A 19553-nucleotide genomic window follows, 5' to 3' on the forward strand; every position below is an offset into this window, starting at 1 on the left:
AAACGATTTAGGTTGTTACTCCCGTTCATAAGAATGACACAATCTCGACAAGACGTGTCAAAGGAAGACTGGGCAACATAAATTAAAGATATTGGCAATACGGGAAACTATGCACGAGTTAATGAACGAAGCAGAAGACAAACAGCACAATTCAGGAACTTCTGGTCTGCTGTGGTGTAGTCTTGTCTGTCTCTTGGCCTCTTAAGTGGATTGCCATTTGAGATTCTCTGAAGTATAAGACTAGGTGAACCAAAATGACCAAAAGATTAGCTTTCAAAAACACCTCTCCATAAAAGAACTACGCTCAAACGAGGTTGAATAGTAGTAGTTTTATTCTCAAACGAAAATGAAATATGTCCCGTTAACTGCTTGGGAAGACTTCCCCCCTCAACAATGCTCATCAACAAATGATTCATGACCTTCGTCTCTTTCCATAAATATTGAATGCCATATTGTTCTTTTTCCTTCCGACTATAATTATAATCAGTATCAGTTCCTCAAGCAGCAATGAACACTAACTGACACGTTTATTGGCATGACTTGTCTTAAATCACACTAATGGACTCGAGCTGTGACGTGTACCAATGTATGTCAGGTCCATCATCAATGCTAACTGCGATTATTATTCTTGTGATCGCAATCAATCCTGATGGTAGATTTGGTTGTAAGTTAACATTCATTATCGATGTACGTTTGAATCCATAATACTGAATTTTTTATAAAACGGGAGGTTGTGGCGGCAGCTAAGAGCGGACGCTACTATCGACAATCAGATGTGATTTAACATTACAGTCAGAAAAAGCGAAAAGGAAGACTGGAGACAAATCCCACAACTACCAAATTGCAGTGTCAAGTTGAAGAAATAAGGTGTGCGAGGGCGTGAAAATACAGTCAAAACGTAGTGGTTTGTTCTCACTGTGACTAGTACTAGTATCCTCTCGTGGGTCCCATTTCAGAGTTATCTATGCTTCTAATGATGTGTTCTTCAAAAATCACTTTTTGAAAAAATCAAATGTTTATTTTATTGACGGGTAAATATTTTATTACCAGACATGTTCCATAAAAGTTCAGACACAAATTAATCTACTTAACTTAATCACTTTCCACGTGTCCCTAGTTCCCAAATTGGGACCCACTTGTTGTCGGTTTGTCCTTTGGCTAACTCTTGTTTGTCCCCACCTCAATTCTCAATCTTCTAAGTTACGGAATCATTAGAACACTTCTATTTTCCGCGATAATTTCAATTTCTCCCCTAAGTTACCATGTAATTGTTTAAGTTACCCTTTGTCCTATTTATAGTTGAATTAATCTATTTGTACCAAATAGTTTACCTAATGTTTTACTGAATTGACAAGTGACGGCTCCCCATTGAAAGGACGATTGTCCCCACAGTCACCCCTCCAATAGAGGGCCGTCACTTGTCAATTCGGTAAACCTTTATATTTTTGTAGTAGTTTGGTAGTGCAAATTGGCTTCAAGTGGAAACTTTTTCTTTATATTATTTTCTAAGATGGAGGAGTGACTTTCGTTGGTCCTCATTTGGCTACTGTTATTGCCCTTCTTTGAATCTCATTACATTAAATTTCATTACATTTTATTTTTCTCTCGCCTATTTTCAACCGCATAATTTTCTATAAAATAATATTACTTGTAAATCGAAAACTTTGCTTTCTTTTTCAACCAATCATTTTTCAAAAAAAATACTATTCCATCGAGGTAAGTTGACTCTGTTTCATCAGTCTCCTCTCCCTGACCTGCTTCAGATCGAATAAATAACACATTTTCATTTCCAAAAAATGGAGGCGAAATGGGGGCATAATCTATGTATTCACAAATAATTTTCATTTTTACATATTTATAGGTATGTTCTATTTTTTTTTTCAAATTTTCATCTAAAGCTCTATAAAATAGATATTTTTGTTTTGTCTTTCATTAGCAAACAACATTTTTTTCATAGGTACAAAAAAGTTCTATCAGTTTCTATCTTTTACTTCTTTTAGACAAATTTCGATGAAGTAGACAAGAAAAAAGGGAATTTTCTATTTTTCAGTCAATATAAACCGTAGAAAGGTGCAATTTTATTTTAACTGGCAAAAAGATGAAAAATATCCAGACGATAAATTGAAAAGCAAAATATCAGGGCGATAAATTGGAGTTCCTTGTTAGGTCAGACATGGTTGATTGTTTCGAAGTAGGAGAAGTCTGCAATGGAGTGTGGCGCACAAAGCCGACATCTTGGACCCACCTATTCCCATCACTGCCTTCCACCCAACAAAAACACTCTTCTCTCTTCTCTAAACCCAAAAAGTTTCTTACTTTCAAATATTTCGGCGAAGTTTTTAATGGAAAATAAACTTCTTGGCGGTGGCGGCAGTCGGTGAAATTTCTGGTGTTAGGTCAACCGTATCAAGGGAAGAAAATAACATGGCTATGTCGTCTGAGGAATCTTGTTCATATCCAGAGGAGTCTGAGTTGGAGTTAGGCCTTGGCCTGAGTCTTGGTGGTGGCGGTGCAAATTCTAAGACTAAGCCTTCGCCGGCGGCAGTGGAGGCTACGATGGCGGGTCATTGGGGTCAATATGCTAGAATCTTGACGGCTAAAGATTTTCGCTCTGTGGTTTCTCCTAAAGAATGTTCATCTTCTTCATCTTCATCTTCTTCTATGACAAAAACTAATAATAATCCTTCCTGCGGGGTCAAAAGAACTGCTGAACCTTCTTCGCCACCTGGCCGGTCTGGCGCAAGGTAATAACATTAAATTTTTTATCTGATTTTGTGAATATTGAGGTTTTTGGATTCACAATTTTGGCTAATGGAATATGTGTTATCTGATTTATGGAGTTTTTGGAATTCCTATTTTTTATTTGGATTTTATGTTATCCCCTCTAAATTTGCTGTTCTATTGTACATGCTATTGATTCTTGAGGAATCTGATACCTGAAAAAAAGAAACTTGCTTATATTTTTCATAAAAGGTCGAGAGCCAAGATAAACGAGGAGGGTAATAGTAGGTTGATAATTGATATAAAACTTTGTAAATCCGAATCTGTGAAACAGAATTCATGTAAACAAGCTTAGTTTGTTTTCTGTACATTTATATCTCCATATCAGTAAACTAAGGCACGCCAAAAGCAAATTCAAATCAAGGAAGGTTGATTTCATCTTAAAGTGCTAAGAATTTGTTGTGTAGCTATTAATTGAAATAAATTCAAGAACTTAAGAGATCTCTTTAATATTAGCTATCCCCCAGTTCATCAATCTTTACAAGAGCTCTTTAATTGACGCTGAGTATTAGATTTGTTAAACCTTTATTCTATTTGAACCATGCTACTGTGCCAGAATAACTGTCACAATTGTTGACAAAATGCTACACAGCACTCTATTATTGGATTGTTTAAAACACGGGCATCTTTTCCATCAAAACACCATGACACCTAGGATTGTTCTGGTAAAGTGGTTTACCTCTTTCTATTTAATTGTATTCACTTTCCTTATCTCGTAACAGCCCCTGAGATTTCCGGATTACTGATGGGGCAACAGCTTTGGAAACTAACGAATGCATAATTTAGTAACTGAATCTAATTATATAAATGTCACATTCATTGCTAATCATGTCAATATTGTTTTTATTTGCTCGGCCAATTTTATAAAAGCAGCCAGGTTGTTGGATGGCCTCCTTTAAGAAATTACAGAATACAAAGCTTGGTAAACCATGCAAAATCACCAAAGACTGAAGAAATTACCCCGGCCATTGATAAATGTAAAAACAAGACTACTATTGTGGACAAGACAAATTGTGGCAGCAACTTGAACAGAAATGTTGCTAAGGAAAAAGGGCTTCTCAAAACTTCCTTGTTCGTGAAGGTGAACATGGACAGGATCCCAATTGGAAGAAAAGTAGATCTGAGTGCCCATAGCTGCTACGAGACTTTATCTCAAACATTGGATGACATGTTTAAACTAAGTGCAGTAGTTGGTGCAAGACGTAAGTTCCTAATTTTCCATTTAATATAGAGCTAATATTGTGGAGAATCACCGTAAATCTGTGCTCACTTTTCGTGTTTCTGATTTTCGTATTGCTTATAGTTACTTTCATAATTGGGACTAGAACTTAATGCATAACATTATAGTTTCACTTTTACATCCTTTCAATTTGTGAAGAGCTTTGCGAAACAATGTGTTTGTGAAACCTGCTATTGTTCCCATGCTACCCACCCTCAGGTCCTGCATCAGCCCTCCCTGACATTTGTTTATTTAAATTTGGAATACCCCAAAGAAAAGAAAAAATATTGAACTCTTCAAAGCTGATGTGTGGATTAAAGGTTTAGTCTTCCTTAACTAATGCGAAACTCATAATCATTATTTTTTCGGGTGCTTAAAGTATCCATGCTTACTGTGAACTACATTGTTCCTTAACCGATTCTGATGCTTTGTTGAACATTAGGCTCAAATGCAGAGGAGCAAGTTCTAAAGACAAGACGTTCAAGATTACTGAATGGTTCGTCTGAGTTTGTGCTCACCTATGAAGACAAAGAAGGAGACTGGATGCTCGTTGGAGATGTTCCTTGGGAGTATGTCCCTTTGACTTCACATGATAAATAATTTCTGACTGATATTCTGCATCTCTATGGCCAGTTTATGTCCTTGTGAAAAACATTAAAATAGAAGGAATAATTTAATATTGATATCATTAAATTTAACGTTTTCTCTGTATCTTGTTTATAGTTTCTAATGAATGTCATCGTGTTTATATTGACAATACCATGGCTACTGTGAAATTATCAGGATGTTTCTTATCTCGGTGAAGAGGCTTAGAATCATGAGGACAGCTGAGGCTAATGGATTTGGTAAGTGTACACTAGCTTATGCTCTCTCATGTTTATAAGTTCACTTTAAGCCACCCTAAACATGTGACTAACAGCGTAAGCTTATAACTGAGGTTATTCAACAATTTCTTCATGCCTCTTATATGTCTCTTCTTGATTGCAGCCCCAAGATCTAACGAAAGGAACCGGATACGGTCGATGGCACCAATGTAAATTATGTTCCAAATCTTGTCAAGCAGAACGAAGAACAGAAAGATAAATGGAGATACTGTGTGGTTGAAGAATTTTGTTGAGGCAACCATCGGTTTTGGTCGTCTTTGCTTGTATGATTTTGGTCACTTCTTTTTCGTGCTATACACTTTCCACACATCATATACACGCCACTCTCTGGGGAAGTCTTTTGGTATACAAAACACAAGTGCTAGTTTTTCGTGTCATATGGATACACAGTCTGCACTGGAAGTCATTGTAACTATGGGAGTTTCTGCTGGTTTTGTTCTGATTTCTCTGCACCCACAAACTGTTGATCTTATCTTTGTTAATGAAAAGAATATATGTGCATGGTTTTTGTACACGAGCCTGTCGGGATGGCGCCGTTACGTTATATTATTTGTTAAACTTCTATTCCTTGATATACACCTTAGCTCAATAATTTTGCATATATGAGAAGAATTACAGTGTTATTTGCAAGAGAAAGCCTCTCCCCAAGGAGGCAAAAGATTTCTGAACCTATTAAACAAAAACTAGGTACAAAAGGACCATTCATGTGTGACAACCCCCACATACCCCCCTGGACAACCAGGGGGTTGTTTAAGTGGCTTAAGCCATCAAAAACTCAAAAATAATGATGGCCTGGAAGGAATGCAGAATTTGTTCTTACAGAAGGCCGTTTACAGGTGATGTGATAAATACTGGCCAATTTTTGTTAGTAGAATTTCCTCCATTGTTGCTGCTACTTTTTTCTCCGAGGTTTAGCCTCTTCGAGCATTGTTAAAACATCCCGCATGGAAGGTCTATCCTTGGGGAGCTTGGCTGTACAAAGTATGGCTGTTCGTAGGACTAATAACATCTCTTCTTGAACATGTTTAGAACCGTTTGATTTGGATTAAAATCTGATTTTAATCTAAAGTTAAATAATTAATATTAATCATATTTTACATGAGTCCCACAAGTTTTCAACCACACATTTTAAAGACTTTTATCACAATCTACGAAGAAATCTAATTTTAATCTCCCACCAAATACCCTCTTAGTGTTTCCTATAGTTGGATCTAAGCTTCTAAAGATTTATTATGCATTTTCTGCACATTCATCCTACAATACCAATAGATTCTCCGAATTTAGGGTCCAATTGCCTTCTCCTAGTGAGGAGTTTCATTAGCACTACTCCGTAGCTATACATGTTACTCCTCTCGTCAACCTTTTACCAAGCAATTGTCAAGATAAATGATGATTAGTTGTACTCATGTTGATGATTACTAAGTGCCAATTTGACAGAATTTTTGAAAAGTCAAAAAAATTCTGAGGCTAAGAAACTGTCTTAGAGCCTATTTAGATAATTTTTGGAAAGTACTTTGTATGGTTAGAATAACTTATGAAGAAATTTGGTCCAAGGTAGCTTCACCAAGAACCATTGTCTTGAGCGATGAACACCTCTCTCTCCCGGTATTTGGCCAGTGAGATTGTTACCCGAAAGGCCTAGATACTTCAACTTCCCAAGATTCTTGTACGACTTTGGAATCGAGCCCTTAAAGAAATTCCCTTGCAAATCCAAGCTCTTGAGCAAAGTAGCATTTCCAAGATCCTCAGGAAGATAACCCGAAAAGTTGTTCCCTGAGGCATTCAACGCTGTCAATGTAGCTGCCAGTCCAAGACCAACAGGGAACCTGTCAATGAAATTGTTCTGGCTCACATCAATGATCTTGATTGAATTACGATTTGACCAAGATTTCGGCAATGGCGAAGAAAATCTGTTGCAGCACATGTTTAAAAAACTCAGGCTTTGTAACTTCTGGATGTCGTTGGACAAAGTCCCACTAAGGTTCATGTAGGAAAGATCAAGCTTCTCCAATGCACCATTGGTATTGCATTCAATTCCAGTCCAATTGCAGTGAACAGAACTGTTCTTCATCACCCCGTCAGGCAATTTCTAATCTTTAAGCTGACATATAAATGTTGATATTTATTTATAATCATGCCAAGAATCAAGATCACCAAAATTAAATTAATAAAAAGAATTCATACTTGCGGAAGCCATTATTGATATGAATAGTAGTAGTAATAGCAGTCAAAATCTTCCTCTCCTTGCTCCTCACAAAATATTAGCTATCAACGGGGCAAGCCAATAAAACATATGGAGAGGAGAGGGGACCTAGCCTTTATATATATGAAATAATTTGAGTCGTCCCATTATGACTAGAATTCTAATTATGGTTTATTTCTGGCCCACATACTTTAAATTACCACATCAAATTAAGTACAACCCGTAAGGTGTAAAAAGCCCAATTGATCACTTAATAAATTTGGCTCAAACACAATTATCATTATAAGTCATATATCTAACCCGTAAAATTTTGTAATCAAATGTGAAGCCCACATATGGAATTATTAATTATTCCAACAACCATAAAAGAAGAAGAACAACGACAAGTTGGTTTTCAAATCCATTTTTCCTCTCTCAAAAACTCATTTTCCTACCATTCTTTACAAGAGTTGGAGTGTGTAACCGAAAGGATTAGCTTTAAATTAAAAACCTTAGAGGATTGACATTGACTCCGACATGAATTTTTTTATTTTATTTTGGGGAGAATGCGTTCTTATAACAATTTTATCATGTCATAACTTGTTCTGTTATAGTAGTCAACTTAATTCAGTATATAAGATATGGGAAAATATCGTATCTCATCCCATCCCACGTCACTCCGCCACGAATTTCTCCCTCAATTAGGTAATCGGGACGGGATAGGAGCATGGTTCCCACCCTAAATTTCTCGAAACTATCCAAAAATGTTCATTATTATGTTTTTAAATTTCAATCGTATCTAAAATATAAATGAATAATTAAAGGAACGATAAATGAAGATATATTAATTTCCGCTCTATCACGCCCCAACCTCTCCTACAATTCTTGGATGGGGGAATGTGAGATAGCCTCGTCCACTTCATTGTCATCCTTACAATTAGTAGACAAATTCTTGCTTCTTTGTTGTTTGTTGCCTCTAACTACGTTACTCATGAATAATAGAACATGATCAGGTCACATCTAACTCAATCTAACTTATCAAATATGTCAAAATAATGTAATCATTTAGTGCATAATATACATGTACATTATCGATTCAAATGTCTCTCCTCATCCCTTTGTCTATGTCTCGTCAAAAGTCAATAGAAATCCACAATTTTAGATGTCATTAAAAATGTAATCTTTGGTTTTCCTTAAAGCATAATGAACTGAAAAGGAATAGACCTAAGTCACTACTTGATAAAAGTTAAAATATGCCCTAGTTCTGGTTAGAAAGTTCATTTGTAAACTGTACAAAAGCACGGAAGAATATATAGGGCCCGTCTGGTAGAGATTATTACTCCAAAAGAATTGATTTTCCAATTACATCACAATGGCCCACTGTCAGGCAACAACGTGCATGGCCTTGTAAAAATTTGCCAAAGTGACCATTTTGTCCTGGAGTTCATTATTTATCTTTCCTCATTTTGTCATGTAAATTGACTGAGAATTTTGTAGTCATTATGACATCCACTCAATTCCCAACCACAACAATGTGGTGCATGGGCCCACATAATTTGACTAAAAGCAAAAAAAAAAAAAAAAAAAGACCATAATTTGACCAAAAGCAAAAAAAACATGACAAAAATTGAAACAAATCAATAATGCACAACAGAGCCGCTCTCTTCCCCTCCCCATTTACTAATTTTTGTGCAATATCTTTACGATTTAAATCGTGTAAAAAAAATTGTGCAATACCCTTAAGAAAAACAGGAAAAAATTGATCTCATACTTAAAAAATATATAAATAAGGAGGAAAATTTTTTTAGATCATTCGATATGTCTATAATATAGATCTCGAAATGAACTTCGAGAGAATATAAAAGATCTATATATTTGACTATCGTACAATCGTCGATAAATTTTTAAAATTAGCTTGTTATCGAAATTCTTAATTTTTTTAATGATGTTTCTAGATAAAAAAAAATTTAAATTTATTAGGAAATTTTCTAAATGACATCAAAATTTTTATTAGATTATTTAAAAAATTAATTGATCAAGAGGAAAAAGTAACAGTAATAAAGGGAGGCATGAATTCGGACGACGAAGAAGAAAAAAAGGAGTTATATATTTTTTTCCATTGATTTGAAAAACTTGTATTTACGACGTTAGAATTATGAAAATTATGTATATCGATGAAAAACAAAATTGATATGAAAGGGAGGCATGAATTCAGACGACCAAGAAGAAAAAAAATAAAGAAAATATGATACTTTGAAAAAAATAACATGAAAACCAAAAAAAAAAATTAAATAAAGGGCAAAACACGTCTCCGTGACAATATTTGTCACGGAGACACAAGTTCTTGTCTTTATTTTTTTTTTCGTTTTTTTTATTTATTATTATTATTTTTTTTTTAAGTATGAGATCAATTTTTTCCTTTTTTATTAAGGGTATTGCACAATTTTTTTTACACGATATAAATCGTATCCTTAAGATATTGCACAAAAAATTGTCAAAATTTGTGTACGATTTAACATGTTTGTTTATCAATTTGTTTAATTTTAATGTCCTTGTATTATTGTAACTTGCCATGCTTGAACATGGTTCCAAAATGCATTGTCTAATAAATAATTTTGTAGCTTGCCAATTCAAACAATGGATGCAAAATTCACTATATTTCGAGCAAGTTAAATATCAAAAATCACCATAATTCGAGTAAAATTCACCATAAATTTATTTTTCACCTTTTCCCAAACTACTTTTTTAACCATTTTATTTTTCAAAACTACTTTTGAACCACATATGAATACACGTTCACTGACTTTGAGCCAAAAAGTCGCGGAAACGATCCCATTCATTTCGTTGCGTTTCTGGAGCATTCAATTCAGCAGCGGCTTGCTCCTGTTCATCTGGAAGTTCTACCTCTGCAGCGTTCGGATCTGTCTCCACCCTTGTGAATGCTTCGTCGACAACTCCTGCCCGTCGAAGGAAGTTGTGCATACCCATCGTGGCTAGGACAACAGCAGTTTGCATTTTGAAATTATAACTGGGCATACGATCGAGTATTTTCCACCGAACTTTCCACACACCAAAGGCACGCTCGATAATGTTTCTGCACGACGAATGCCTGAAATTAAATCTCTCACGTGCGTTGCGAAAGTTTCGTCTACGACCCGTCTCAGCGTCGTAGAACTGCTGAAAATGATACAGTATGTCAGAACCCTTGTATGGAGCCATGTACCCAGGTTTATGGGCGAATCCTGAGTCGACAAGATAAAATTTTCCCGGGGCAGGATGGGGAAAATCAATTTCAGGACTATGTATAGACCGAGCCAACATGCGTGAATCATGCGTTGTTCCCGTCCACCCTGCATGCACAAATGTGAAACATAAATTAAAATCACATGCTGCCAGAACATTTTGTGTTGGAATGCCCTTGCGTCCGATGAAATTTACTCGTTCGTCCCGCGGCAAGATAGCTTGCACGTGCGTTCCGTCAATTGCACCTATGCAATTCTCGAATAGCGGATGCTGGTTCAAATTTGGTACGTGATGCTCTGCACCGTGATTATAGTTTGGATTAGGTCTGATGAGGCGTATAGCAAATTCGCATGCGGCATCAAGCACAATTTTGAAATAGTGCCCAATAGTTTGCAAAGAATGATTGAACAAAGTTCGAACCTGTCTGTAGCCCTTTCCATGGGCTAATATGCATAAAAACATTCTAACTTGTTCATACACATCAACTTGCTGGCTACTACGTAGTCCATATTCGTCACGGAGTATATGAGTGAACGTACGCAGCATGGCAGGATACATCCTGAATTCTGCATAACACTGTTCGGAATTACATTGCATGGCGTCTAGCATAAACATGTGTCCGTTCCTCGCGAAGGGAAATCTTCTAATTCGACGTCTCTGTTCGCGATAGTAAGTTGCCACATCTATAGAGGACATTCTGCAGTAGCGAAACCACTCGATGATGTCCTCTTCGAGCTCTTGCAGAAGTTCCTCCTCTCCGATCTCATCTTCACATTCAGAGGATGGCAGAAGCACACAGTTGAAATTGAAATTCACCATTTTCACTTAGTAATTGCAAAAGAAGCACTGAAAAAAAAAACCCAAGCTACGTTCCTTGGAAGTTCAAGTTTTTGTGAGAATGGAAGGGATTGGTTGCACTTTCTCTTTAATAGACATTGCTCCACAGATTACTGTCATTAGTACAAATTAAAATGGACATTGGTAGAAAGAAAAGCTCATGAAAAAAAAAAGATTTTTGACTCAATTGATGGTCAGTGTACTAAATGTGGGTCATTGTTTGAATAGGACCCTTGGAATGAGTTAATGTTCAGGCACGTATAGTAATTGGCATGCAATGGCAACAGGTACATAATCTTTTGAAAGTGACATGAAATATTTCATTGCAGTTGTGGATTCGTGAGATCACTTAGTAGTAAAGTCCCATTTTTGTTCACATAGACATGCCGAAATGAAAATGAAAAAACAACACACAATTAAAAATGTCTACATAAAACTGCTGTAAGGGGAAAATTTTCTGTACCGCAGATTTCACTTCGGATGAGCCTTTCTGTGCTCCAGCCAGCTCCACTCGACCCAGTCTAGTTTGTCGTTCGCGTCTTCCTGCATTGCAAGTATCTCCCTATTACGCCTCGGTGACAAGAAGCTCAACGTCCAGAAGTACATATCAGTTTTCTTGTGCAGTCGGCCAGTCGACAACATCTCGTTCATGAGCGTCTGCGCGTCTGGAACATTAGGACCCAGCAAATTGTTGATTGTAGCTGCTACCTTTTCACTGGCAGTGGAAGCACGGTTAACAGCGTCCGATACATCCGAGACGGACATTTTTACTCTCTTACCTTTTTTGCTATTGCCGCCAAACCTACGTTTATCCCCACTTTGCGGCCTCGACATGTCCGCACTGGATCCAGCCAATTCTGTCATAGACATGCCGAAATGAAAATGAAAAAACAACACACAATTAAAAATGTCTACATAAAACTGCTGTAAGGGGAAAATTTTCTGTACCGCAGATTTCACTTCGGATGAGCCTTTCTGTGCTCCAGCCAGCTCCACTCGACCCAGTCTAGTTTGTCGTTCGCGTCTTCCTGCATTGCAAGTATCTCCCTATTACGCCTCGGTGACAAGAAGCTCAACGTCCAGAAGTACATATCAGTTTTCTTGTGCAGTCGGCCAGTCGACAACATCTCGTTCATGAGCGTCTGCGCGTCTGGAACATTAGGACCCAGCAAATTGTTGATTGTAGCTGTTACCTTTTCACTGGCAGTGGAAGCACGGTTAACAGCGTCCGATACATCCGAGACGGACATTTTTGCTCTCTTACCTTTTTTGCTATTGCCGCCAAACCTACGTTTATCCCCACTTTGCGGCCTCGACATGTCCGCACTGGATCCAGCCAATTCTGTTTTCTCGCTCTCATCACTTGACCCGGTGCCTTCCTCGTCAAGCGGTTGACTGTCGCGTAGGTCCTCGAGTCCACTATCTTCGAACATGGAGAAGCTTGTCCTGCACATTGTTGAGGGTGTGACTGCATACTTATCGTTGTCATATGCATCCTCGAATAGCACCTTGAGGCTGTACACCTCCCTGCAGTCTTTGCCTTTGAATTCTTTGTAGTCCTTATTTTCCTGTTACACATGCAGAAGAAGTTGAACATCAGAATGCTTCAAAACAGCAATGGTTTCAACATAGCATAGAAACTTGTGTAGTCAAAATTTGAAAAATAAACTGTGTTGTGCATATCGAAAGTAATAGTCAGTAACTCACCTTGAGTGTTGGAAGAAACAGAGCCCCTGAATAGAAAATCAATAGCAGGACATTGAACGAGTTTCCCAGTTTGAAAGCAATTCAATTTGTAAAATGCAAAAAATGACCATAAAATGCAAAAAATGACCATATTAAGCAGTCTACCTTCATCTTTCTCTCCCACCGTCTAACAGTTTTACTTTTTTCGCACTATTTTCATGATTAAATTCCAATCATTGAACCTAAAAATTTAAGAAAATCCCTTGGCAAGTCTATGCAAAAAGAATGAATATCAGGATCCTGAGAACTATGAAGATGCTGACTGGGGAGGGTCCATAGTGAATAGAAAATCAATAGCAGGACATTGAACGAGTTTCCCAGTTTGAAAGCAATTCAATTTGTAAAATGCAAAAAATGACCATATTAAGCAGTCTACCTTCATCTTTCTCTCCCACCAGTCGTCGGAAGCAGCAATATATCCCGTTTTGGAGATGTACTCCACTCCAGTACCGTGAATAAGCTCCATCAGACGTTTGTGTTTCGTTCGAAGACCATCCCAATGATTCTTCAGCTGCTGCTTCATCCAACAGTGACCGGAGTTCGAATTGAACAAACGGATGAGTTGGTCCCATCCGTGTTTTGTGAAGCACTTTCCGTTACGGTGACCGTCGGCTATCACCGTCTCGCACGCGGCAATGAAAATCCGGTTCTCATGTGGATTCCATTGGGCGTGCTTGCACGTTGGTGGTACTGGTTGGGTCATGCTGGGAAAAGGGTTGGAGGTGGACGAATTTACGTTTCCATCCGTCTGCGACAAGAAACGGCGAAGACGAGTTCGTTAAATAAGTTGGGTTCAGTTCAAAATTGTGTGTTCTGTAGGTGCAACAAAAAATTTGGAACTGAAAACACTTACTGAGGGGACATATGGGTCCATGTTGTGAGCTCACAAGCTGTATTCCGGCAAGCAAGTTCGTCGTCGTCTACCGCCTAACACGAGTCCGTATTTGACGGGGAAAAAAACTCGCAGACAATAGGATTTGACGGGGAAAAAATTCCTTCTTTGTGCTGCCATAGCGCTAATTGAAGGAAAAAAATATTTACGACTAGATCTGGAAGTTCATCGTCGGGTATTTGTAGGGAGAGAAATATGCGAAATGTGAGGTGCCGGTGCAAGGAAAGGGGGAGAGAATCTTGGCAGTTGAGAGTGTGTAATGACGGGGGTAATATTGGAAAAATGAGAGTAAATGGCCTGTTGTTGTACTGCAAAGATGTCAGAATATTTCCATTAAAAAATTGTCCAACGGTGCAATTTTTGATCAGCAACGGTCCAAATTCAGCTTAAAATCACAGCCAGACAGGGCCATAGTTAGAAATTCAGTGCTCAAAGAATTGGATTTCTTCAAGTGAAAGGTAGCTTCCAACTTCCAAGAATGACAGAGATTCATATGAGTTAAGGTTACTCCATTGTTAAGGTTGGCCCTATACCCCACCTCACCCACCCCCTAAAAGCTAAATAAAAATTTAAAAAGAGGGAATCTTTCCATATTAAGATGGGCTATACCAAAGTTTTATCTTCATTTTTTTATACATTAAACATAATCGAGAGTCAATCTTATGAAAGACATATTTGATACGTTGAATTGAACAGACATAAAAAAAAAGAGAGCATAAGATGGAGAAAGAATATAAAACGCAATCATTCATAATCTCAAGACATACTTGGCCAAAAATTTCAACACGATAAATAGTCCAAATTCACATGCAAACATGTGGGGAGAGTCTAATATAAAACCATAGTACAGAGTCGCTATGTAGTATGCGCAACAGTGCAAGTAAAGTGGATTGAGCCCATGCGAAATATCACCTTCCTTATAATATCATCTCTATCTCTCTCCTCCCTCCTATTATGAGAGAGAGAGAGAGAGAGAGAGAGAGAGAGAGAGAGAGGATTTGTTAAATGTATGCTAAGATTTGTAGGAGCTTCATTGGGTGGGGTTGGGGTGGAGAATTACGGGGCTTCACATGGCACATATAAGGGCAAGCTAAGGCATTGCATGAGTAAATATAAAAGAATATTGATGAAGGGAGAATCATCGTGGTGATGATTGGAGTTGGACATGTGGCACATGTTGTGGGACCAGGTTTTTCTTGTGGGCCCACAAAAGTGGATGTAGCAAAATTTTGATTTTGATTAATTTTGGACTTTTGAGGATTGCAAAAAGGTGGTTTAGTTAAATAAATGGATTAGTTTAAAAATTGAATCTCTAGTAAGTTACCAAACACCAATTATGAATAGAGAGCTTATGTTGACAAAAGGTTTGAGATGGCATATCGACAATAATTTATAAACAGATTAAATTATAAATATAAATATGTATAAATGAACTGAGTAAACATTAAATTAGTAGTGCTTGGCTCTCAAAGAATTGACGATTTTCGTTAGTTAGGATGAAGAGCGTACAGTTTTTACATACTTGGGACCTTAATTGCCATAGTAGAAGGTTGAGGATCCCATCGTTACAGTGAGCAAAGGCTGGGGATTCCATCTGGAAAAATGGGGCTACATTTTCCTTTTGGGCCCATTAGTAAAACTTGAGCCCATGTCTACAAATAAATCGGCCCACTCAATTGGACCCCAGTTAATAATCGAACCGCCTGTTTAACATGTAATTTTCTCAAGTGATTATCCAATGGCCGAAATTCCTCTGTCGGCCGAAAAACTATAACCCACTAATAATTAGGCCTAACATTTACCAACTCGCCATGTGTCCAGCCCAATAAGTTTTATGTTTGATTCAGGAAAAAGTAATCCTTCCTCCCTGACCTTTGAATTAGTATTGTTTTGGCCCTCGAACGTTGAAAAGTGAAGTTTCAAGTTCTCAACCTATTTAAATATTTGAATCTAGGTCCCCACATCATGAAAACTATGTATTCAATTGGGACTTTTGAAGACTTTAATGAACTTTTTTTAAGTAATGACTTTTGTGAATTTCATAGATCTTTTATAGATTTGTATAAAATTAGTAGAAGTCTTTTGTAGACTTCTATAGATTTTCATTTTAAAATTTTTATAGACTTTTGTGGAAGTTAAAAAACTTTTGAAAATTTTCATTTAAAATAAAATTCGCGTGAATTTGATGTGAAATTCTCACATAGGTGTTAGTTCTCACAATTTTCCTTTTCCTTCATTTTCTTCTTTCCATATAATAAAAAAAATTGAAAAAATAAAAAATTAAGACCTTAATTAAATAAATAATAATTAAAATTACACACAATATGAGTACTTTCTGATTAGAAGTTAGTACTCCAAAGTATAGTTTTGAAAATAAATAAAATTCAATATATTTAAATTTAATTATAATCTTTTCATATAAAATTTTATAATTTAATAGAAAAATAGATATTTTTCACAAAAAAAATGAATGAAAAAAGAAAAGAAAGCTACAAGAATTAAATTTAATTTTTTTATATAGAAAATAGAGATAAATAATAAAATAAAGAAAGAAAGATAAATAAAATATAATCAATTGAAGAAAATAAATTTTAATCATACATGTCCTTGGAAGGTTAAAGGAAAGAAAGATTGAAAAAAATATTTTTTTCGTGAAAGTCTCCCAAAATTTCGTGATTAACAAGAGATAAATTTTAAGATTTTATATGAGTACTTTCTGCTTAAAAGTTAGTATTCTAGATACTTTTATAAAAATTTCTAGAAATCATCAAAATTTGAATACTCCAAAACATATAGAGACTTCTAAAAAAATTTAATTGAATACATCGCAACTTTTATAGATTTTTTAAAAGTTTATAAAAATCTCAATTGAATACACCGTAACTTTTAGAGAGTTTCAAAAAATCTCAATTGGATACCCCTAAACTTTTTAAATCCTAAAAAATCATTAAAAATCTCAATTAAATACACCCCGTAAACACCCAAAGTGAGAGGGCAAAGCTATTAAAAATTAAAACGAGGACCTAAACTTAACATGATTTCACCATTAATTTTAACGTTCACATGATTATTTTTGTCCCATGAGGATCGAAATTAACATATTTAAATCGAAGCTTAGAATCTCTCTGTAAAGATTAAGAAGCCAAAATCAAAGTAATTAAAAAGTTAAAAGTACAAACCTAATTTACTTCCATTTACTTGTTCACAGATGTGTCACAAGCCAATCCTATGAAAGGGCTAATAATGTTTTGTAAGTGAATGGCTGTCCTCATTACACACCACCCTCTCACGCTTCATACCACATCATCATCATCTCCCTATAATACTTATGTTTCTCTCACTAAAACATTTCCTTTTCTCTCTCTAGAAAAAACAATGGCATCGCTAGTCTTTTGCAATCTCTTCACCAATCTCTCACTATTCCCCCCAACCGTACTCTCATCCAGGTTGCCCCTTCTACTCATTTATCCCTTTTCTTTGTTATATAAATGCATTGTCTCTTTGTAATTTTCTTGTTTTAATATCATGTGATTGAATGAAAATGACATGCTTGTCTGAAATTTGCTGAAAAATAGTAATCGATGTTACAATGTTCTGGGACCATTTTTTATCCCCCCAAATCCTTTTTGAGAAGTTTATGATAATTAAATATTTCACTACCATAATAATGGGAAATTTAGAAAGTCAAAAATTAGTGCTAGTTTTGGATTGTATAGAACTTAGAACTTTAGCTCGGAAACACAAAAAGTACTATACGTACTTGTTTGAAAAGATTAGGAAGAATTTCTTATGTCGGAAGAACAAATTCTTTCCTTAATCATACTACAGCTGCTAACAATTTTTCCAAATAATGGTGTTGATGTTAAGATTCTTACCATATAAATGATTCTCTAAAGCGAGAACGATTTGAAGAAAAGCTTGTATTCTCTTTCTCTAATATAGTGTAAAAACCTGCCATGACAAGTGGGCGTAACCTCGAAGTATGCGTACGGTTTACTTGTTTTCTAATTATTATTGCTCTCGAAAGTAAAGATTGTGATTCATACTGTATAGGCTTGGCATTTGGAGGAGTTCACCCTAGCTTTCGCTCATCGTTCAATGGCCAATCTTTATGCTTATTGCGTTCGAGTTTGCCAAGAAAAACTCGAACTCGAAGAATGCCTAGACTGAGCATAATGATGATAAAACCCGCAATTCAGTTCATTCAAGGAACTGATGAACAGACGATCCCAGATGTGAGGCTTACGAAATCAAGGGACGGGACGAATGGTATGGCGATATTCAGGTTCGACCAACCCTCGGTTTTTGACTCGTCAAGTGAAGTAGGTGACATTACTGGATTCTATATGATTGATGAGGAAGGAGTTCTTCAGTCAGTTGATGTTAATGCAAAGTTCGTGAACGGGAAACCTGCAGGAATAGAGGCCAAATACGTGATGCGAACTCCACGAGACTGGGATCGGTTCATGAGATTCATGGAACGATATGCGAACCAGAATGGCTTATCGTTCGTCAAGAAATGAGGCAATTTCACATCTTTTTAGTTCTACATTTTTGGGTCAACGGTTTCAATTTTTCTGATGCAATTCGTGTTGGTGTAATTAGGTGAAGTACAAGTGTGAACTTGAGAAATTGTGAGTCGAGGTAAATTCTGGTATATTATCCCAGTATATGAAGAATCTGGCATTTTCAACCTCGAGTGATGATGTTCTATCAATTGCTTGATGGACATGTCACTGAACATCGTTTTCATTCCCTCAAAATAGTTACGATATAGACGCTTATGACCTTCTACTCTGACTCTAGCATTGACTCGTATCCGTCACTCAACTGAGTAAATGGAATAAGGGTTCAAACATAAGTGTAGTTGTCGAACTCATACCACTCGGATCTTCCCGACTAGAAGGTTTTGGATCTTGCCATTGAATTCTCATTGTATCTCGTTAGCAACATAACAAATTTACAAATTGAATAGTATTGAGACTTGGAGGTCCCTCTTAGAAAACTCATTTCGAGGTTAATACATGTACGAAATTATTTTTGAAAGAAACAAATTCAATCAGAAAATCAAGCTCACAATCTAAACAAAAGAAGATAATTAGGGAGAAAGGAAAATAGATGAAAAACTCAAATTGTCAGTCAAGTAAGTAAAAATAAGATGGTAAGCACAATGAAGGCAAATAACGTCATCAAACAAAGGTAACTAACAAAATCGCTTTCCTTCTTTTTGCTTAGTAGTTGAAAGCCGCGATCCATTTTCACATCTTTCAGAGACAAACTCACTCCGGGATCTCCCATCTTTACATCACTACCGATCAAGATCGAGTTGTTAATACCCATCGTATCGTTGTTTATATAAATGTTTATGCTGCAACAACCTTGCGGAGATTCACCGGAGCAGCCCCCACGCCGAGCGACCATAGTCCCCCCAATATTCGTCCCTCCTAATTTGATATTTTCGAAGGATCCACGGCTTATTAGTGGCGGCATTGGGTGGTCGATGGATTTTGATAAACGAAATCTATGAGCTTTTCTCATGTGATTTCAATGGGGAGAAGTTTTTCATGACTGGTCTTTCTTTTCCCCTATTGGGAGGGTAATTCCTTACTTTATAGAATGAGCTGCAATTACTTTTCCCCAGCTACAAGGAAAGCAAATGTTCCTTTGGCATGACTTAATAATCACTCAATCAACCTTGTTGATGTCCCCCCGACAAATGAGCATGCTAGAAAGCAATCATTTAAAGAAAAACATCACTTAATTTGAAAT

General features: G+C 36.6%; 3 protein-coding genes and 1 pseudogene across 3 annotated transcripts; 2 read left to right on the forward strand and 2 right to left on the reverse strand.

Moving 5' to 3' along the window:
* Positions 1 to 1990: 1990 nt before the first annotated feature.
* LOC111371613 lies at positions 1991 to 5398 on the forward strand (annotated as a pseudogene).
* Positions 5399 to 7942: 2544 nt separating this feature from the next.
* Positions 7943 to 11128, reverse strand: LOC111371126. The gene is made up of 2 exons (XM_022993034.1): positions 9871 to 11128; positions 7943 to 8046 (listed from the first exon to the last, which is right to left on the reverse strand). Exons 1-2 carry the CDS (start codon positions 11126 to 11128, stop codon positions 7943 to 7945), a joined length of 1362 nt encoding a protein of 453 aa, XP_022848802.1.
* Positions 11129 to 12022: 894 nt separating this feature from the next.
* LOC111371614 (L10-interacting MYB domain-containing protein-like) lies at positions 12023 to 13799 on the reverse strand. Its single transcript, XM_022993681.1, has 2 exons — positions 13269 to 13799; positions 12023 to 12714 (listed from the first exon to the last, which is right to left on the reverse strand). Exons 1-2 carry the CDS (start codon positions 13593 to 13595, stop codon positions 12103 to 12105), a joined length of 939 nt encoding a protein of 312 aa, XP_022849449.1. The 5' UTR covers positions 13596 to 13799; the 3' UTR covers positions 12023 to 12102.
* A 3273-nt stretch (positions 13800 to 17072) lies between these two features.
* Positions 17073 to 18525, forward strand: LOC111371617 (photosystem II reaction center PSB28 protein, chloroplastic-like). Its single transcript, XM_022993683.1, has 2 exons — positions 17073 to 17230; positions 17838 to 18525. Exon 2 carries the CDS (start codon positions 17942 to 17944, stop codon positions 18305 to 18307), a length of 366 nt encoding a protein of 121 aa, XP_022849451.1. The 5' UTR covers positions 17073 to 17230; positions 17838 to 17941; the 3' UTR covers positions 18308 to 18525.
* The last annotated feature ends 1028 nt before the right edge of the window (positions 18526 to 19553 follow it).

Source organism: Olea europaea, chromosome 22 (assembly GCF_002742605.1).
Source record: "Olea europaea var. sylvestris chromosome 22, O_europaea_v1, whole genome shotgun sequence".
Classification (NCBI taxonomy): Eukaryota; Viridiplantae; Streptophyta; class Magnoliopsida; order Lamiales; family Oleaceae; genus Olea; species Olea europaea.

Excerpts from the sequence above, each read along its gene's own strand:
- LOC111371126 (XM_022993034.1), bottom strand. The coding sequence starts at position 11,128 with ATGGTGAATTTCAATTTCAACTGTGTGCTTCTGCCATCCTCTGAATGT. Across the intron at positions 8,047-9,870 it reads CCGCGACTTTTTGGCTCAAA|TTAGAGGCAACAAACAACAA; the intron begins GTCAGTGAACGT and ends TGAGTAACGTAG.
- LOC111371614 (XM_022993681.1), bottom strand. The coding sequence starts at position 13,595 with ATGACCCAACCAGTACCACCAACGTGCAAGCACGCCCAATGGAATCCA. Across the intron at positions 12,715-13,268 it reads GGTGGGAGAGAAAGATGAAG|GAAAATAAGGACTACAAAGA; the intron begins GTAGACTGCTTA and ends CATGTGTAACAG.
- LOC111371617 (XM_022993683.1), top strand. The coding sequence starts at position 17,942 with ATGCCTAGACTGAGCATAATGATGATAAAACCCGCAATTCAGTTCATT.